This window comes from Typopeltis vanoorti, chromosome 4 (genome assembly GCF_054136105.1).
Source record: "Typopeltis vanoorti isolate ZY-2024b chromosome 4, IOZ_Tvanoo_1.0, whole genome shotgun sequence".
NCBI classification, from domain to species: domain Eukaryota; kingdom Metazoa; phylum Arthropoda; class Arachnida; order Uropygi; family Thelyphonidae; genus Typopeltis; species Typopeltis vanoorti.
The window spans coordinates 103073299-103090687 of record NC_143552.1 but is presented as its reverse complement, the minus strand read 5'-3'; the positions used below and the strand labels follow the sequence as shown (position 1 = coordinate 103090687).

Below are 17389 nucleotides of genomic sequence, written 5' to 3'. Positions count from 1 at the left end.
GAATAACAGAATCCAAAATTCAATAAAGAAATAAATAAACAAACAAACAAAAAATAATATTCAAAAGAGAAACTCAGTAAAGCGTAAAATTGATAGATTACGAAATATTTGCAGTAAATTGCTTCGAATATTTAGAATATACTCTATCATATTGAAGATGAAAAAAGCACACATTAAATCTTCAAATTTTATTAAAATAAATGGTATAAAAATTATACATTTAAACCATTTTAGAACAAACATAGAATCAGATTATAAGAGATTATAAACAAATTATACGTTTTGCATTAGCCAACCTTATTCTGGAATTCAAACAAGGACGGATAAAGGAAAGACTGATAAATAAAATAAAAATAATCCAAAGTGTAGAAATTAAACATCTTCAGAAAATATTTGGCTATACTCTTCGAAATCATGAAGCAAATTTCAAAAAAATCAATAAAAAAAGTTTTAATTTTAATTTCTCATTACAAAAACCAATAAACAAAGTGGACAGCACATCTAATCAAATGGATTAACAGTCGATTGCTAAAATCGGTACATAAATTTAAAATAAATGGAAGACGAGAAAGAGATGACCTGAGCCTAAAAGCATAATAGGAGGAAGACAAGCAACAGATAATATGATTAATAATTCTATACGTACAAAAATGTAGATAAAATGGAGTATACCCACTGTCGGTGCCAAGTTATTTTGCGCCCTAGGCAAAGTTTACAAGTTTTTTTCATAAACTAAAATGTTTTCTAATTGACATTAAGCAAAATAAAATTGTCTTTCAGGGTGACAGTGTTATGGATGACTTGGTGTCATTGGGGGAAAGGAGTCGCACTTGCCAAATGAGTATGATCATTTAAATCAACATTCCAGCGGCCTTGATCTGGTTGCTGAGGGCCAGCTGTCGGGTGAATGTGTACATGCCAGTGTGTTGTCCCTTTCAGTTTCTGATTCTGAGCTAATTTTCACCTACCAATGGAAGTTCTGGGTAGTGATGACAACGGTCCTGTCATCAATTCATATGAATGTGTTCATGCCAGTGTATTGTCCCATTCAGTTACTGATCCTACAGTTAATTCTCACCTGCCAATCAAAATCTTCGGTAGTGATGACATCAATCCTCTGTTTTCTGGTTTTGATATGTCATCTGGGTTAACCGTTTCCTCTGTGGTTGCTGGGGATATCAGTCCGGATTGATTGACATCTTTATCATCTTGTGTGTCCATGGTATCACGTCTAGAATCTGATGTCAGGGTGGAAACGAAAGATTGCGCAGTCCATTTCACATCTTCTGGTGTATCAAATGTTTTGCCTGTATTAACTGACTCGTATGGACACCGATGTTTTAGTATAATATATGATGATACATCTGGTTTGTCTAACGTCTCAAGTTTGCGTGATCATCAAGACTTCACGGTTGGATGCCGTCAGTCTCATAGGAGACATTCTTTTTTATACAGCGGTATCCCAGTGTGGCTGATGAAGGCATGTGGAGTGGGCTGTGTTGTGCAGGTTCTTCTGTGACAAAGGAACTGACATTTTTAAATGACTGTAATATATTTCATAATTTTGATCTGACCAAATTGTATAGTCTATCTTTCAGGCATTCCAATATGTTTTTTATGGAACAGAAAGTATGGGGGAAATTAAGAATGACAAGGAATGAGAATGATAGATTATTTAGTAATGGATTAAGTGAGTGTATGCATGGAATAAATAGTGCAGAAATACATACACAGAGATTGCTGAGCGATATACAAAAGAATGTGGGAGAAGACGAGGGACAAAAACAAGCATCAGTGGGGATAAAGGATGTCAAGTTAAGAAGGAGCAGAAAATATATTGTGCTGTATGGGGATTCTATAATTTAGGGTGTTAAGGATGGTAAAGTAATTAAAGCGTGTTATCCAGGGTCAAAGATTAAGGATATAACCGAGGCTGTGAAATTGCAGAAAGATAGAGCGAGTGAGATTATTGCAGTTATAGGGACGAACGATCTAGGTAGCGAAAGATTTTCTGTGAGACAGAATTTCAAGGATTTAATGAGAGCAATGAATTCAAAGAGCGAGAGTGGAAAGATCATGAGTGTGCTACCAAGATTTGACAGTGATGAATTAAATAGAAGAGCAATTATAGTAAATGGAATGATGTCAAGATTGTGTAAAAGCTTTTGCAAAGAAATGAAACTGAATATTCATTTTATGAATGTCTGGGGTGAGTTTGATAAAAGGAAGGATTATTTTAAGAGAGAGATGGTTTGCACTTAAATGGAGTGGGCGCTTGGCATTTAGAACATTTATTGATAAAGGATAGAGTAAATGGTCAAAAACAGGGAAATGGGATTTTCTAGGGAGGCAGGTGATAGAGTCAGCTTTAAATAGTACTAAGGTCATTAAGCGCTGTGAATTTGGGATTAACTGTTCGCAGAAAATTAACAGTATACAGAGTCGGCTAATTCACACACAGGGAGATTATGGGAGGAAGGGAGTATTGCAGTTTATGTATACTAATGCTCGAAGTATTCGGAATAAGTGCGAAGAATTTTTGTCATTACTTGGTACAACTTGGCCAAAAATTATAGGAATTGGTGAAATTTGGTTAACTAAGAATGATATAGTTATAGGGATTGAATGTAAGGAGTACAGTATTTTCAGGCAGGACAGAAATGACAGAATGGGAGGAGGGATTTTACTAATGATAGAGGAAGCATTAAAGCCAAAAAAGGTAGAAGTGCCTCAAGGTGACAGATATGTAGAGGCAGTTCATTCGAGGCGGTTTGGTGTGAGATGGAGATTAACAAGGTGAAATATGTAATCGGTTGTTGCTATAATCCAAGGGGCATAAGGGAGAATGTAGATAGTATGTATTGTGCTGTATGGGGATTCTATAATTTAGGGTGTTAAGGATGGTAAAGTAATTAAAGCGTGTTATCCAGGGTCAAAGATTAAGGATATAACCGAGGCTGTGAAATTGCAGAAAGATAGAGCGAGTGAGATTATTGCAGTTATAGGGACGAACGATCTATAAGGGAGAATGTAGATAATACATAAGGGAGAATGTCGTATGTATTAGCAAATTAGCACGATGAGTGAAAGTCGAATAATTATTATGGGGGATTTTAACTTTGGGGACATAGATTGGGAGAAGGAATGGTCACAAGGAACAAAGGATATGGAGTTTATACAGTTGATATGAGATAACTACCTGAGACAGCATGTAATGGAAGGGACAAGAGATTCTAGAGTGTTAGATCTGGTCATAACATCGGAGAACATATCAATAAGTAATTTAGTTGCACTGTCTCCACTTGGGGAAAGCGATCATGTGGTCTTGACCTGGGAGATGTGCTGAATATTCTGTTAAGAAGGGATATATGTGGAATTACAAGGCTGGTGATTATGACAAGCTGAGAAGTCAGCTTTCAGCAATGCTATGGCATGAGAATTTGAAAGGGAGAGATGTTGATGATGCGTGGGAGATTCTCAAGGAGTATTTAAAGTAGGAGTAAGATGGATGAATAATATGATTAAGCAAGAGTTGCAGATAAAGAAAAGGTTGGAGGAAGTATAAAGAAAAATGTGATGAGCATTCCCATGAGCAGTACAAAGTACAAGCAAAGAGAGTCACCTGTATGGTAAGGAAAGCCAAAGCTAATTTATGAGAGAAAGCTAGCTGATGAATCCAAAAAAAACCCTAAGGAGTTCTTTCGCTATGTGACAAGTAAAAGGAAGAATAACCATGGAAAAATTACTTTAAAAAGTGTTGATGGTAGAGAAATAACAGCAGCAAATCAAATAGTTGAGTTGCTTAGTGATCATTTTACAAACGTGTACCATCTTGGTTGCGATAGTGCAGTGCCAAATGTGTCATTGACTGATGAGAGTCTAGAGATAGATGAAATAGAGGCTTAATATATTATAGAATCTTAATGCTAACACTGCAATTGGGTTAGATGGCATATCGGCCCATGTGTTACGAGAATGTGCAAGAGAATTAGCGCCTCCTCTAACCAGGCTGTTTAATTTAAACCTCAGTTCTGGTAAAGTGCCAATAGAGTGGAAAGAGGGGAAAATAATTCCACTGCACAAGGGAGGCTCCAAGACTGAAGTTGCAAATTAGACCAATCAATATATCTGGAGTGGTGGTTAAGGTTTTGGAGAAATTGGTAAAAATTAGAATTCAGGACTGGGTGGACAGCAATATGATACTTTATAAGGGACAACATGGTTTGGTGAAAAGTAAGTCTTGCCTCAGTAACTTGGTTACTTTCTATGTTAAAGTAACAATAGAGTTGGATGAAAGAAATCCTTACTCAGTGATACTACTGGACTTTGCAAAGGCATTCGACAAGATTCCACACGGAACTCTGTTGCATAAATTAGAGCAAATGGGTATGGATCCGAAGATGGTGATTTAGATTAAAGGACGGCTGGTGGACAGATATCAAAGAGTGGTTTACGGAGAAGCTGAGTTCAGGAGAAGGCAAGTTACTTGTGGTATACCTCAAGGCTCAGTGCTTGGTCCTCTATTGCTTAATTTGTACATCAATGATATTGGGAATACATTGAAGAGAAATGTCCACTTGTTTGCTGATGATGCAAAATTTGGAAGTGCGATAATCAATTCAGATGATGTAGATATCTTGCAGGATGACTTGAATAGGCTGGCGGCTGTCAGTTTAATGTGGCTAAGTGTAAGGTGATGCACTTCGGGAGGATAAGATCACATGCTGTTTTCTATATTAACGGAACTGAACTGCAAGAAGTTGACGAGGCAAGGGACTTGGGAGACAGAGAACTTACGTTTAAAGGTCATATTGCAAAGATAGCCAAAACATCACATCAAATTACATGGTTGTCGATGAACAAGCAGGGATAAAGAAGTTATTGTTCCACTTTATAGGGCATTAATAAGACTGAATTTGGATTATTGTGCACAGATCTGGTCACCTGGATTTCTTGGTGATGAAGAAATGGTAGAGAGGATTCAGAGGCGAGTTACAAAGATTGTTGCGGGGGGGATGTTCCCTACCAGGATAGATTGAAGATCTATGGGTTCAAAAAACTAGCTGATAGACGTAGGAGAGGATATATGATAGAAGCATATAAGTTATTAAAGGGATTTTACAGGATTGATACTGATGACATTTTTAAGACCAGTGCAGGAAGTGAGAGAACGAGGGCCATCCCTGGAGATTATTTAAGAGTGTGGACAAGAAGGATGTTAGGACTAGATTTTTTACTTGGAAAGTTGTGAAGGGGTGGAATGCGTTGCCAGAGGTGGTTGTGAATGCTTCATCTGTGAATAAATTTAAGGAGAAGTATGATAGGTATTGTGTACATAATGGTTAGTGTGTCGATGTGGGGTTCCCGCGACGAGTGTTTTGACTCCATGGAGACACCGTTATAATAATAATAATAATAATAATAATAATAATAATAATAATAATAATAAAATTAATAGGGCTTTTTTATTTTCTTTGTTAATTAATTTGAAAATTCTCTGTTATAATTCATTTACAAAAAAAATTATAAAATATTGAAATTTAATATTTTGAAATGTTAACGTTTTAAAATATTTATCTTAACTGAATTTTAAATAGTGGTAAGTTCAAATCATTTAAGTAAGGAACAAAAAAGAACCAAGAGTTAAATAGTAAAATAGTGTGATGTGTAAGGGATAAGGAAAAAGAATCGATACCTAAATCATATATCACTATTTAATATTGATATTTTAGTAAAGTATGAACAAAGCATAGCTTGAAGTTTTGCGCCCCTTCATGGCTTGCGCCCTAGGAGGTTGCCTAGTTTGCCTAAATGGTAACGTCAGCCCTGAGTATACCTTATTGACTAAGTCAAAAAAAAAAAAAGTAATGTGCGCGTATTGCTCAATCCCACACCAGTCTGTGCATGAAATAATACTACTTTGAGGCAGATGTCGTACAAGATTCAGTTATTCAGTTATTCTCATGTGAAGGTAATTGAAATTTGATCGCAGTATTAATGTCGTTTTTGTTTTATGATTACGCCTGAACAGGTAAGGCATTAGAGCGGGTGTACTATGTTAATTAATTGTACGTATTTTCCAGTTGGGTTTTCTATTTTGTGGAGGTAAAACCACCCTCATATGAGACAGATTGATTTACTTTCGTCGACGACCCCTTTTAAATTTTTTAGGCTTCTAAATGAGTTTTGAACAGGGAATCCTTTCAACTAAGCTACAGAGATGATCATAATATGTCCATAAATCGTTATTCTAAATGGATTCGAAGCAACTATAGAACACTTGTTTACACCACAGCGCTTCTGTCAAACTTCGTAATATCAAAATTGTTTAAAATGCCCGAAGAATTGTAAAATCTGGAGGAAATATATTTCATTCCATATTGTGACGTTCCGAGTGCTTAGAAAGAAACCTCTCTACGCTTAGTGATTCACAAGTACTTTTCTATAACTTTAAGTAGTAGTGTGGATGAATGTTTACATTAGTTAGGTGTTTAAACCTTGAAGACTCGAATTTTTTAGGGAATGCCATTTCTGTACTATAATAAAAACTGCTATCGCGCCGAGAATGGAAGCTTTAAAAACAATTAAATGAAATTAGTTTATGCAATGTTTTTCTTTGTTTCGTTTTTAAAGTTATTCATTTCTTATGATTTTTAAATATACAGGAGAAGCCATTCATCTTGCTAGAGATTTTGGCTACGTCTGTGAAACGGAGTTTCCAGCTCGCCAAGTGGCTGAATACTTAGGCCGCAGTCATTCAGACCCGACGGAAATGTACAGGAGAAAAGAGTTAATTATGGCAACAAAGTAAGTATAATGACTGTTGTTAATTGGAAATGAGTTATTTTCAATTTATACTTATTATTAAGATACGTCTGGTAAAACCAATATATGCTGAACGATAGTTTAGCGCCAGATAAAAATTGTATTTTAATATGCTATCATGTTATCAAATCTGTCAACGTTTAAATAATACATGTAATGCATTTTACAAGCCTTATCACCTTACTTCAAACGTCAAGTACTTGTAACTCTCCGTTACGCTATATCATTGAAACATTTATTTAAAATAAGATCAACTAATATTTAAGTAATAGCGCAATAAATGTTTCTGGCGATGTTCTGTCAAGGTTATCTCTTTTAGGACAATATAGCTTTCTTGATATTAGAAAATCTCTGCTAGAACAACTTATTTGGTTGACAATACGATACAATACATACCGACAACTATACTTTTAACCGGAAACGACTGCACATTACATTTTTTTTTATTATTTTAGTATCCATATGTCATCCTCAGGATGATAATAATAAATGAATAGAGCAATAGCTATAAGATTTCCGATCCATCCAGTTGAACTGCAAATAACAGACGAAATGGTATTCAAGAGTACGGGGGGAAAAGAAGTCGATTTATTCATATCGGATCTACGTGTTCCGACATACTCAGACTACAATTCTCCGGAAGTAAGCCATCCTGCCCTGGATCGAAGCACCGAAAAATGCAATAAAATAGAACAGCACAATAAATATTTCAAAATTTATTTTATGTCGCAGGGGAGAAAGATATATTTTAAAGAGCCCGCCTATCATGCACTGACAGTGTTCATGCATAGTATACCATTGCATATTGCATTGACACTATTACACGTGTTTAGCGTAGCATAAATAATTATATTAATCGAGGAGCAATTCCTCTGTGTGCACAAAACAACACTTAATTGCGAAATAATGAAACTATTAAAGCTAACTCATTGATGGTACAGAAACAGTACAATCAAAAACTTCTTTGAGCTTGGGATTATCGTAAATTTTACTGTAAAAAAAGCATTCAATTCAAATTAAAAGTGCATTCAAAGAGAATGTAATCCTTGATGTGTCATGAATTCACACAATGATTACATTAATATTATTATTAAAAAATGAATGAAGTTACCAAAATAAAAATAAATTTATCAGAAATTCTAGAGTCGAAACTTATGTATTTAATTTAAAGTTTAATTTTAAAAAAGAATGAAAATCATTAATAAGACACATAAACTGCAGATTTGAAGTTGTCGAAGGAATGAATTGAATTTTCAAATAAGAAATAAGTTTACCAAGAACATTTTATGTAATTATTTATTTTTTCATTTGAGACTTACAAAACATGTAGCAGAGCATGGGAAGAAGAATCTCTGTGACGATGTTATAGCTTAAGCAAAGAGGTTCTAGAAGTTCCGGAAAAGTAGAAATATGTTTTTTAATTCTAATTTCGATTTTAACAAATATTGTGCGTGCATTTTATAACTATCATCGTCTATTAATGATATTATCAAGAGCCTTGGTAACTCAGTTGGTATAGACCACTTTTTTGGTTGGAAAGATCGAATTCGATCTATGATATGAGGACCAATTATCAGATCTTTTAAAAACCTAGTGAGTTAGCCGATCTCATACAGAAAGCGGAAGGTTTACCCCCCCCCCCCACCGAAACTCGGTTTTTTCGTCTTTCAGAACAGTCAAACCGGCCCCTTAATACACAGATCTACAGGCTTAAAGTACAGGGTGGTCATAAAATAACTTTCCCTTTTTGGAGACATCTCCAAAAAGGGAAAACCAATAAACGGAATGAGACCAAATTTTATTTTGAGACTTTTGAAGGCATGGAGAGATGATTTCCGCGAAAAAAAGATTTAGTAACAAAAGTCGCCGATAGAGGAAATTTTGGCGCTGGCGGAGCCGAAAACAAGCGGATAATTACATTATAGGCAGATAAAATGGAATAATAACGTTTCGACGATGTAAGCGACAGCCGCGTCACTCATTCCAGCTATTTCCCTACTTGCATAGCTTGAAAAAGAATATACAATTGGCTGTTATGAACATTCAATCCGACTCCTTACACTCAGCTGTAGAGCATGTCACACACCGGATGCAATTTGTTGTACACAAGAAAGATCAGCACATTGAAAATCGTGTATATGGTTCAGGGGACCCTGATTCTGATGAATAGAACATTATTTCCTGTGAGTTCAATCACTACATTAATTTCTGTGTCTCTCGCAAGTTGTTGTTTTAGTTTAATTATTATTATTGTTATTATCATTGTTACGCGCCACGTATCCAGCTGGAATGAGTGACGCGACTGTCGCTTACACCGTCGAAATGTTATTATTCCATTTTATCTGCCTTTGATGTTATTATCTGCTTGTTTTCGGCTCCGCCAGCGCCAAAATTCCCCTGTCGGCGACTTTTGGTACTAAATCTTTTTTTTTCGCGGAAATCATCTCCCCATGCCTTCAAAAGTCTCAATATAAAATTTGGTCTCATTCCGTTTATTGGTTTTAGCTACAGATGCCTCCAAAGTGGGAAAGTTATTTTATGGCCACCCTGTACTTGCTCTTGGAGGAATGCTGCAGATTTCAACCCATCGCCATCCTAAGAGACGGATGGGTTGAAAAAGAATGATATTGTCTACTAAAAAATCATCAGTCTATTACTATATTATTTTTCGTTCAACCATGAAAAATTTCTATCCCAATTCCATATTGTAAGAAATTATAAATAGTTTTCAACTATCCATACACGTATTCTATTCTATGGAATACTGTATGCAATTTCAGGACATTTGTAAATATTTTCTTGGTTAACAACGATTAAATTGGAATATGATTGAATAAGATCTTACAGGTCAATCAAAAATGGTGTGAATTCAGAACACAATACTTAAGGAATAGTGAAGAAACTGATACACTCATGCTCTTCTCTGTTTCTTTCTCTGTGCATGGGTGCATGTAAGGAAAACCGATCCCATCACTCATAAGAGAGCCAATCAGTACAATTAATGTGCATGCGATAAGAAAGCACGAGTTAAGGACAGGTGAGAGAAGTAATGACAGTTCAATTATCGCGAAGGAATTGTAGTGGAAAGAAGCCTACTTGAAAGGAAATTCGCGAACCGGAAATTTCAATAAAAAAAGGCATGATCAAGAAGACGAAATTAGATTAAGGCGAGTCGACTGTTCCTAATTAAAGACCGATGAACAAAGTGAATTAAAGCGCTTCACTAGCATGAATACAACTTTGAATTTAATGCAAAAGGAGCAGAGTTGATTAAAAGAAAATGAATGAATAGAAATTGCAACATAAACTTCAGAAAGTACATCAAATAGATAAAGTATTTAAATGACTTAATCAATTCTCAATTTGTTTAATAAATAAACAAACAATGCTTGACAGAATTTTTAGATAATTATCCCAGATGTGATGCATTGTTTCTCCTCCGCTTGATTATGGATATTTACTTGCTACCCAGTGTGAATTCTGTAACAAAATGTTTACTGCTATACCAATGTATCATCTGAAAGTTCTTTCTATGTAGAACCGTTAAAATATCAACAAATTGCCGAAAATTAATCCTACTGTTCTCGAAACAAGATAAATCGTTGCATAATTTTCAGACATGCCTACCTGGAAATCTATTAGAATTTATGACCATTGGCACAATATGAATGGTATCTGAAGATAATTCTTATGCCTAAAAAAAAAAAGATCTAAAAAAATGCATTTTCTTGTCGAGTCGTGATAAAAAGAATGAACAGTTGACAGGAGCTAATTAGCTTTTATTTGAGAAAGATGGAAGCCTTTGGCTCTTCATATAATTAGTAATCTATAAGAAGATTATCGTGTAGTCGATCACATTGATGCTTGCACACTTTTATAGAAACACTTTTCAATAAACCGCAGTATTCTTATTGTAGTATTTTAGTATTGATTCGGGGGAATACTCATGTTTATGTGTTACGTATGCGATTGTGGTTTATTGTGATGCCATTAACAGCTGGACGAAACAATTTTCTTATATACACCAGGAATCTCCCTAGCTTAGCTGGTATCAACGATGCCCTTTGGTTGGAAAGACCTGGGTTTGAATCCCATCGAATACGCGAAGAGTCTTTATAAGGACTTTTCATCTGTCCTTAGGTGAGTTAACCGATCTCATACAGAGGTGAAAGGGTTCCCATCCCAGAAACTCGGGTTTTTAATCTCTTGCAAGATAGACAAATCAGTCATAAGAACTTACGCTAATAGACATAATGCACTGGTTTCATAGCCTGAGTTGTTTCGGCCGTAGATCCAAAACAACCAATAACAACTAATCTTGTATACACTCATGAGCCAAAATATTATAACTTCCTGCTGGTAGCGTCATGGGCCCCCTCTTGAACTTGACACTGACTTTCGTATACCACAGAAAGTATTCTGATGTATTTTGGATTAACTATATGGATTAACTTTGGATTAACAACCGGCAGATACTGTGTTTCACATTATTCCATATTCCTAATTCAAATTAGGAGAATTAGGCGGGTTGGAGAGCATACGGAATACTTGAATATGTTCTTCGAACCGTACTTGTACAATGAAAGCCTTGTAATGGTGGACATTGTCTTCATGGAAGAGTTCAGATCCACCTGGCCACATTTTTACCATGTATGCTAATATCTGGTCCAAAACAATTCTCAGGTGAGAATTCATGGTCAATGCATGTACATGTTCAATGGCGGTGAGAGGCCCCAGTGATACCCATGAGAACAATCCTCATACCATGATACTGCCGTCGCAACCTTCCTGGTTCAGGCCAATGGTGCAGTTCAGGTTAGCCGAAAAATTGGCCCGGCGTCATACGTCATAATGAATTGGTTCATATATATATATATATATATATTAGGGTTACCAAGTAATTTTATAAACTTGGTTATTTTACTCCTAATCCCAAGTAAGCAAACAGTTAAGTTTGCGCCTAAATGTCGTTCAAGTCTAAAGGTGGTACAACACCAGGGCAACTCATTATAAAAGTTGGTTAAAGCTCTGATCACTATTCTTAGTATTTTCCATAATGTAAAGCACATCCCACTATGAAATGTATACTGCAATACATTATGGGTGGAGTCACTACCCAGACCGGTTTCAACCTTTTCTGAGGTCTCCTCAGTGAGTAGCTAGACCCTAAATACCAAGGTTATAGTCCTTATAAGGACTGGTTTAAAGGGGCGAAGCAAGATTTCTTTTCATCTTACCCGTTATCTGTAGAGGACAGTGTAGGGATAATGTGTTATTGAGCTATATAAAGCTCTGATCATGGCAGGAGGGTAACAGCAATAGCTGAGCCTCAGTTAGAACTTCATTGGCTACAGCATTGCCGTCTTTAAAGGTAAAGCCGTCTAAAAATTCGGACGATCCCTAGGCCTCAATCGTGGGCGAAAGACCGTCCATCTCAGCGTTGGCTCCACTCAGTGATGGCCTTCCGCCCACACACCACCACCGAGCAGAACCGCTCATATTCCGAAGAAAAGCATTCACCAACAAAGCCCATCAGCGGGACGTGCCGGAGAACACTTTCCCTAGAGACTCAAATTGCTCCCTTAAGGCAAAAACCTTAAGAGAGTGAACTCAAACTCTCGAATCTCTGCGCCCCAGGGGGTAACAGCAACAGCCGAACCTCAGTTAAACTTCATTGGTACAGCATTGCCCTCCAAGGGTATTAATTCCCATACCAAGGTTTTAACAATACAGAGCCTTATCAACTTTACCTATACAAGTTGCTACAAGGTGTTTTTATTTTGAATAGGAATCTCTGGAGGAGATATATTCCCAAGGTAAAAAAACTTATTTACATCTATATCTCCTCCAGAGGTTCTTATTCAAAATAAAAACACCTTGTAGCAACTTGTATAGGTAAAGTTGATAAGGATCTGTATTGCTAAAACCTTGATATTTAGGGTCTAGCTGCTCACTGAGGAGACCTGAAAAAAGGTTGAAACCGGTCTGGGTAGTGACTCCACCCATAATGTATTGCAGTATACATCTCTTAGTGAGATGTGCTTTACATTATCGAAAATACTAAGAATAGTGATCGTAGCTTTACTCACCTTTACAATGAGTTGCCCTCATTGTAAAGGTGGGTAAAGGTGGGGGAAAATATATATATAATATGCGTGTGTGTGTGTGTGTGCGTGTGTGTGCGCGCGAGCGCGTGCGTGTGCTCGCACGTTCAGATCAATCTGATTTCTTGTTCTAACACTTACAAGAAAATCATCCGTGCAAATGAAAATATTTTGAAACTAGCACAAATATACTGTATAAACTTTCTATCTTTATTTCGTTCTTATACTGGACAATGATGAATTTAAATTTCTGTTTTATTATTTCCAGGCAAATCCTGAAGGATTTCATCGATTTACTGAATCAGGACCGCTCACCGTTGTGCAATACAAGGCCACAGATTATCTTGGAACCAAACATTCAACGACACTTGACACATTTTTCTTTAATTACCCACGGCTTCGGAAGTCCGGCGATTGTTGCAGCACTGACAGCTGTTCAAAATTTTATGAACGAATCTCTAAAATATATAGAAAAACATCTCAGCAGCTATCAAACGACAACTGCTGCACATGTAGGGAATCCAGGTTCCGGTGTGGATACTAAGAAAGAAGATCAGAAGAAATAATAATTTAAGTACAATAGTTCCCGGTTCTGTATAACATGTGACTGCATATAAAACAGACGCAGCAAGTGCTCAAAACACAAGTGCTCCAAATGTTGGTGCATTCTCTTTTTCTCTCATCACTCCCTCTCACTGTTTCTATTACTCCAGGCCTAGATGAATTCCTAATAACGGCTTCATTTAGTTAAGATTTAAAGATAATAGATTAATCGAAAACTTAGCAGTAAACTTTCTGGAAGTATTCTTGTCATGGTGATAACAAGAATTAAGGTGAAATGATTAAATAAGAAAAATTAATCAGCATGAAATCTTAAAATATCAAAATTTCTTAAAATAATAATCCAACTAAACTTTGAGCAGACGACTTTTTCCTCCGAAACACACAATTCATTACAAACGGAAATTCTCGTGTTAAGTGGGATCACACGAGAACTCATATCGTGCATATCGTGTAAGTTCCTGACCAATGTATATAGAATATTAGAAAGACCCATTTTATTGCGAAGAACACTTCCTTTAAAAAAAAAAAAACGATTTTTTTTTTTAATTTACGTGTCTTAAATGGAAGTGTTTTACAAGTGAAACAACGATTTTTTTAAATATTAGATGAGATCAACCATTAAAAAAAGCGAAAAATGTTTCTAAATACTTTTCGCTTTTTTGAATGGAATTTAGTCATTTTGATTTCATGCTTTTTAAATTTCTGTAACTTTATTCTTTTCTCCATAATTCCTGATAGAAGTCGTTTAATTTGATAATAGAAGATTTTAAATTGAAATATAAAATGTAATTTACCTATATGCATATCAAGATGCCATTTTGAAGCACTTTCTTTTCGTATCTGGAGCAATCTGTGTTATGAATGTATCCGATTCTGTACAAGTTGTAATCATAGAATTCGGGATATATAAAATTCGACAGCACAAATATTTTTTTTTTAATCCCTTCTTCCTTCAGTTATAAGTTTGATTTGTTTATTTTGCCTAGATATTGTAAGCAACTGCGGCCGGTTTTGTTTTTAAAAATAGTATTTGTTAAAAAGTTCTGTAAAAAATTAAAATTATTATTATAGTATTATGGTATCAACTGTTGTCATGTTTTGTATTATTAAAAACGAAAAAAATTATTTAAATTACTGTATTGTTGAGGTGGTACATAAAACTTAATGTAGGGTGATTGACTTTCGTTAATTACCAAATTATGACTGTTCCAGATTATTTACAATTTTGGTAAGAAATCTCAAACGGCATTGTTTGAGGCTTTTAAAAAAAGCAGAAGCATCTGCATCACTTTTGTTCTGTTTGTAAATAAAGAAAAAAGCAAAGTATGGTTTTCGTAACATACTGTTTGCGTGTGACAAATCATTTACTTTCACAAACACTTTTGTTTAAGCGCTTGAGAAATATATACAGGTAACCCTCGTATAACGCGATACTTATAAAACGCGGTTTCGATATAACACGGTCTACAAACTGTACTAAACTAACCCTTTTCTTTTCATATGATACGTCCGCCCGTATCGCGCATGTAGTTATAAGTAGCGAATTTATATTAGGGGAAATAAATACCCTTTAGCGTGCATGTACGTCAATTGTTTACCGTATAAATTGTATATTGTTAAAAATTGTCTTCGTTTTCTGCCAGGAAAGTTCATTAAAAATCATGTATGTTAATCTCAAGCTGAGCACTTTATTTTTTGATGAGTTAGATACAATATGTAATGCTTCTTTTATGTAAAAAATTATTTTTATAGTAATGACCACTTAGAGGGTTTTTGCGATGGTCGAAAACGAAATTAGTGAATTAATTGATGGGAAAATAGATTTAAATGAGGAGGAACTGGTACAATTAATAAATGATGTCAAACTAAATGGTGGGGAAATTTCTGCGGAAGATTCTGACTGTCATGAATCCGTTAAAGAATTCAGTTTTAAGAAATTAGCGGAAGGATTGGACTTGGCAAGAAAGTTAGGAAGTTATTTTACGGATAATGATCCCTCAATGGAGCCCTCCGGAAAATTCACGAGACAATTGGATATTTGTTTAGCTCCATATTATGAACTTAAAAAAAAATTGCAGCATAGGGGTAAGCAAGGTCTTATTACTGACTTCTTGATAACTAAACCAACCGAAGTATGCAATGAGAATTATACAAATGATGTCCAAGAGATTTCAGGTGATGACGACGTCCGGCCACTCGTAAATAAAGAACATTTACGAAATGTTCGTTTTGAAAACAGTGATAACGATTAAAATATGCACTTTATTTTATTTTGCCTAAAACACTTATGTATTATGTGCAATGAAGTTTACGTACAATTCATAATTTTTATAAGTTTATACTATGTATTTGTTTCATAGTTTATGTTTTCTTAACTTACATGAATTACCTGAAGTAAATAAAAATATGTTTTTGTTGGATATGTCATTATTGTTTTATATAATTAATAAAAAATATATATGGGAACATAACCCTACTTTTTCTATGCCATCTGAGTCTCGCATAACGCGATTTATATAACGCGCATTTCTATGGAATCTAACATCCGCGTTATACGAGGGTTACCTGTATTGGAATTGATAAGTAGAAATAATTAAAATCTTAACTGGTTTTAATTAAATTTTTAATTAAAAATTTAATTAATTAAAAAAATTTAAAAAAGAATTAATCCTTTACATATATGATCCATTTTAACATGTCTGTTACAAAAAATGATTCCATTTGTTTGAGTAGAAGTAATGAATGTGTTTACTTAGATTCAAATTTAAAATTTAAGATGTAGCTTAAAAACATTTTTTTTTTTTTTGGTGCACCTTTCTTCTACTTGTAAATACAATATTCCTGATAATATTCTGTAACATTCCATTCCTATAATTTGCGTAAAACACTATTTTAGAATTTATTATTTTATATAATAATTTAAAGCTATTATACATATAAAAACTTAAAATTATATTGTCCAATTTCATATATAATTTTGCATAATTAAAATTAAAGCTGTTCAGAAATAATTTAAATGATTTAGAATTTTTATTAATATTAATTTCACATTAAAAGTATAATTATTAAATTATTAAGAAAATAGAAATTTCCGCCATCAGTTTCTTATGCTGAACACAATGACTTTAATACGTCACACACGTGTACACATATAGAACCAGATAAAGGTTCCTCATGACGTGAGGAACCTTTATCTGGTTCTATATGTGTACACGTGTGTGACGTATTAAACTCCGGTTTTTCGTCCATCAGAACAGACAAACCGGCCCCGTGAACACATACGGATCTACAGTCAAAAATATATAGGGGACTTTCCCTCTACACTTGGTTCCTGGGTCCCCTGTGCAGTATTAGCCCCAGTGTTGCATTATGGATAGATGCGTAACTGCGAACCTTCAATATGAAGATGCCACCTACACGTTATACCAAAAGAGATTCAGGAGAGGCTATGAAAAAAGAAATACGGAATTCTAGGGACTGTGTGTGTGTGTGTGTGTGTGTGTGTGTGTGTGTGTGTGTGTGTGTGTGTGTGTGTGTGTGTGTGTGTGTGTGAGAGAGAGAGAGAGAGAGAGAGAGCAGAGAATCTCCTTAAGTCACTTCTTTAGTAAGGAGATTACCAATGAATTGACCTAAGAGTTCATTTAAATAGAGCTGCAGATGAAACGTTAACAAAATAGACAGCGGAAATAAAAATGGACCGGAAGACTAAGATCTAAAATGAATTGAAGCAATTAAATGACTCATAAGTCAAAAAAAAAGGGCTTATCATTTTTTCGGCATCCAGCGAATAATCGAACAGTTTGATAAAAAATATCACTTAAAAAACAGTTATGAGGTCTACTTGTGTATTACAATTTCATAATGTACATCCAGTTTTAATTAGTTATCTTATTTTG

The 17389-nt window shown here is 35.0% G+C and overlaps 1 protein-coding gene across 1 annotated transcript in view; it reads left to right on the top strand.

Moving 5' to 3' along the window:
- Positions 1 to 14177, top strand: part of LOC150107564 (transcription factor AP-2-epsilon-like) — a 159353-nt gene extending 145176 nt beyond the window's left edge. The window contains exons 6-7 of the mRNA XM_090392130.1: positions 6666 to 6807; positions 13198 to 14177. Coding sequence (XP_090248256.1) covers positions 6666 to 6807; positions 13198 to 13495 — 440 coding nt within the window. The 3' untranslated portion in view covers positions 13496 to 14177. The remainder of the gene's footprint in view (positions 1 to 6665; positions 6808 to 13197) is intronic.
- Positions 14178 to 17389: the final 3212 nt, after the last annotated feature.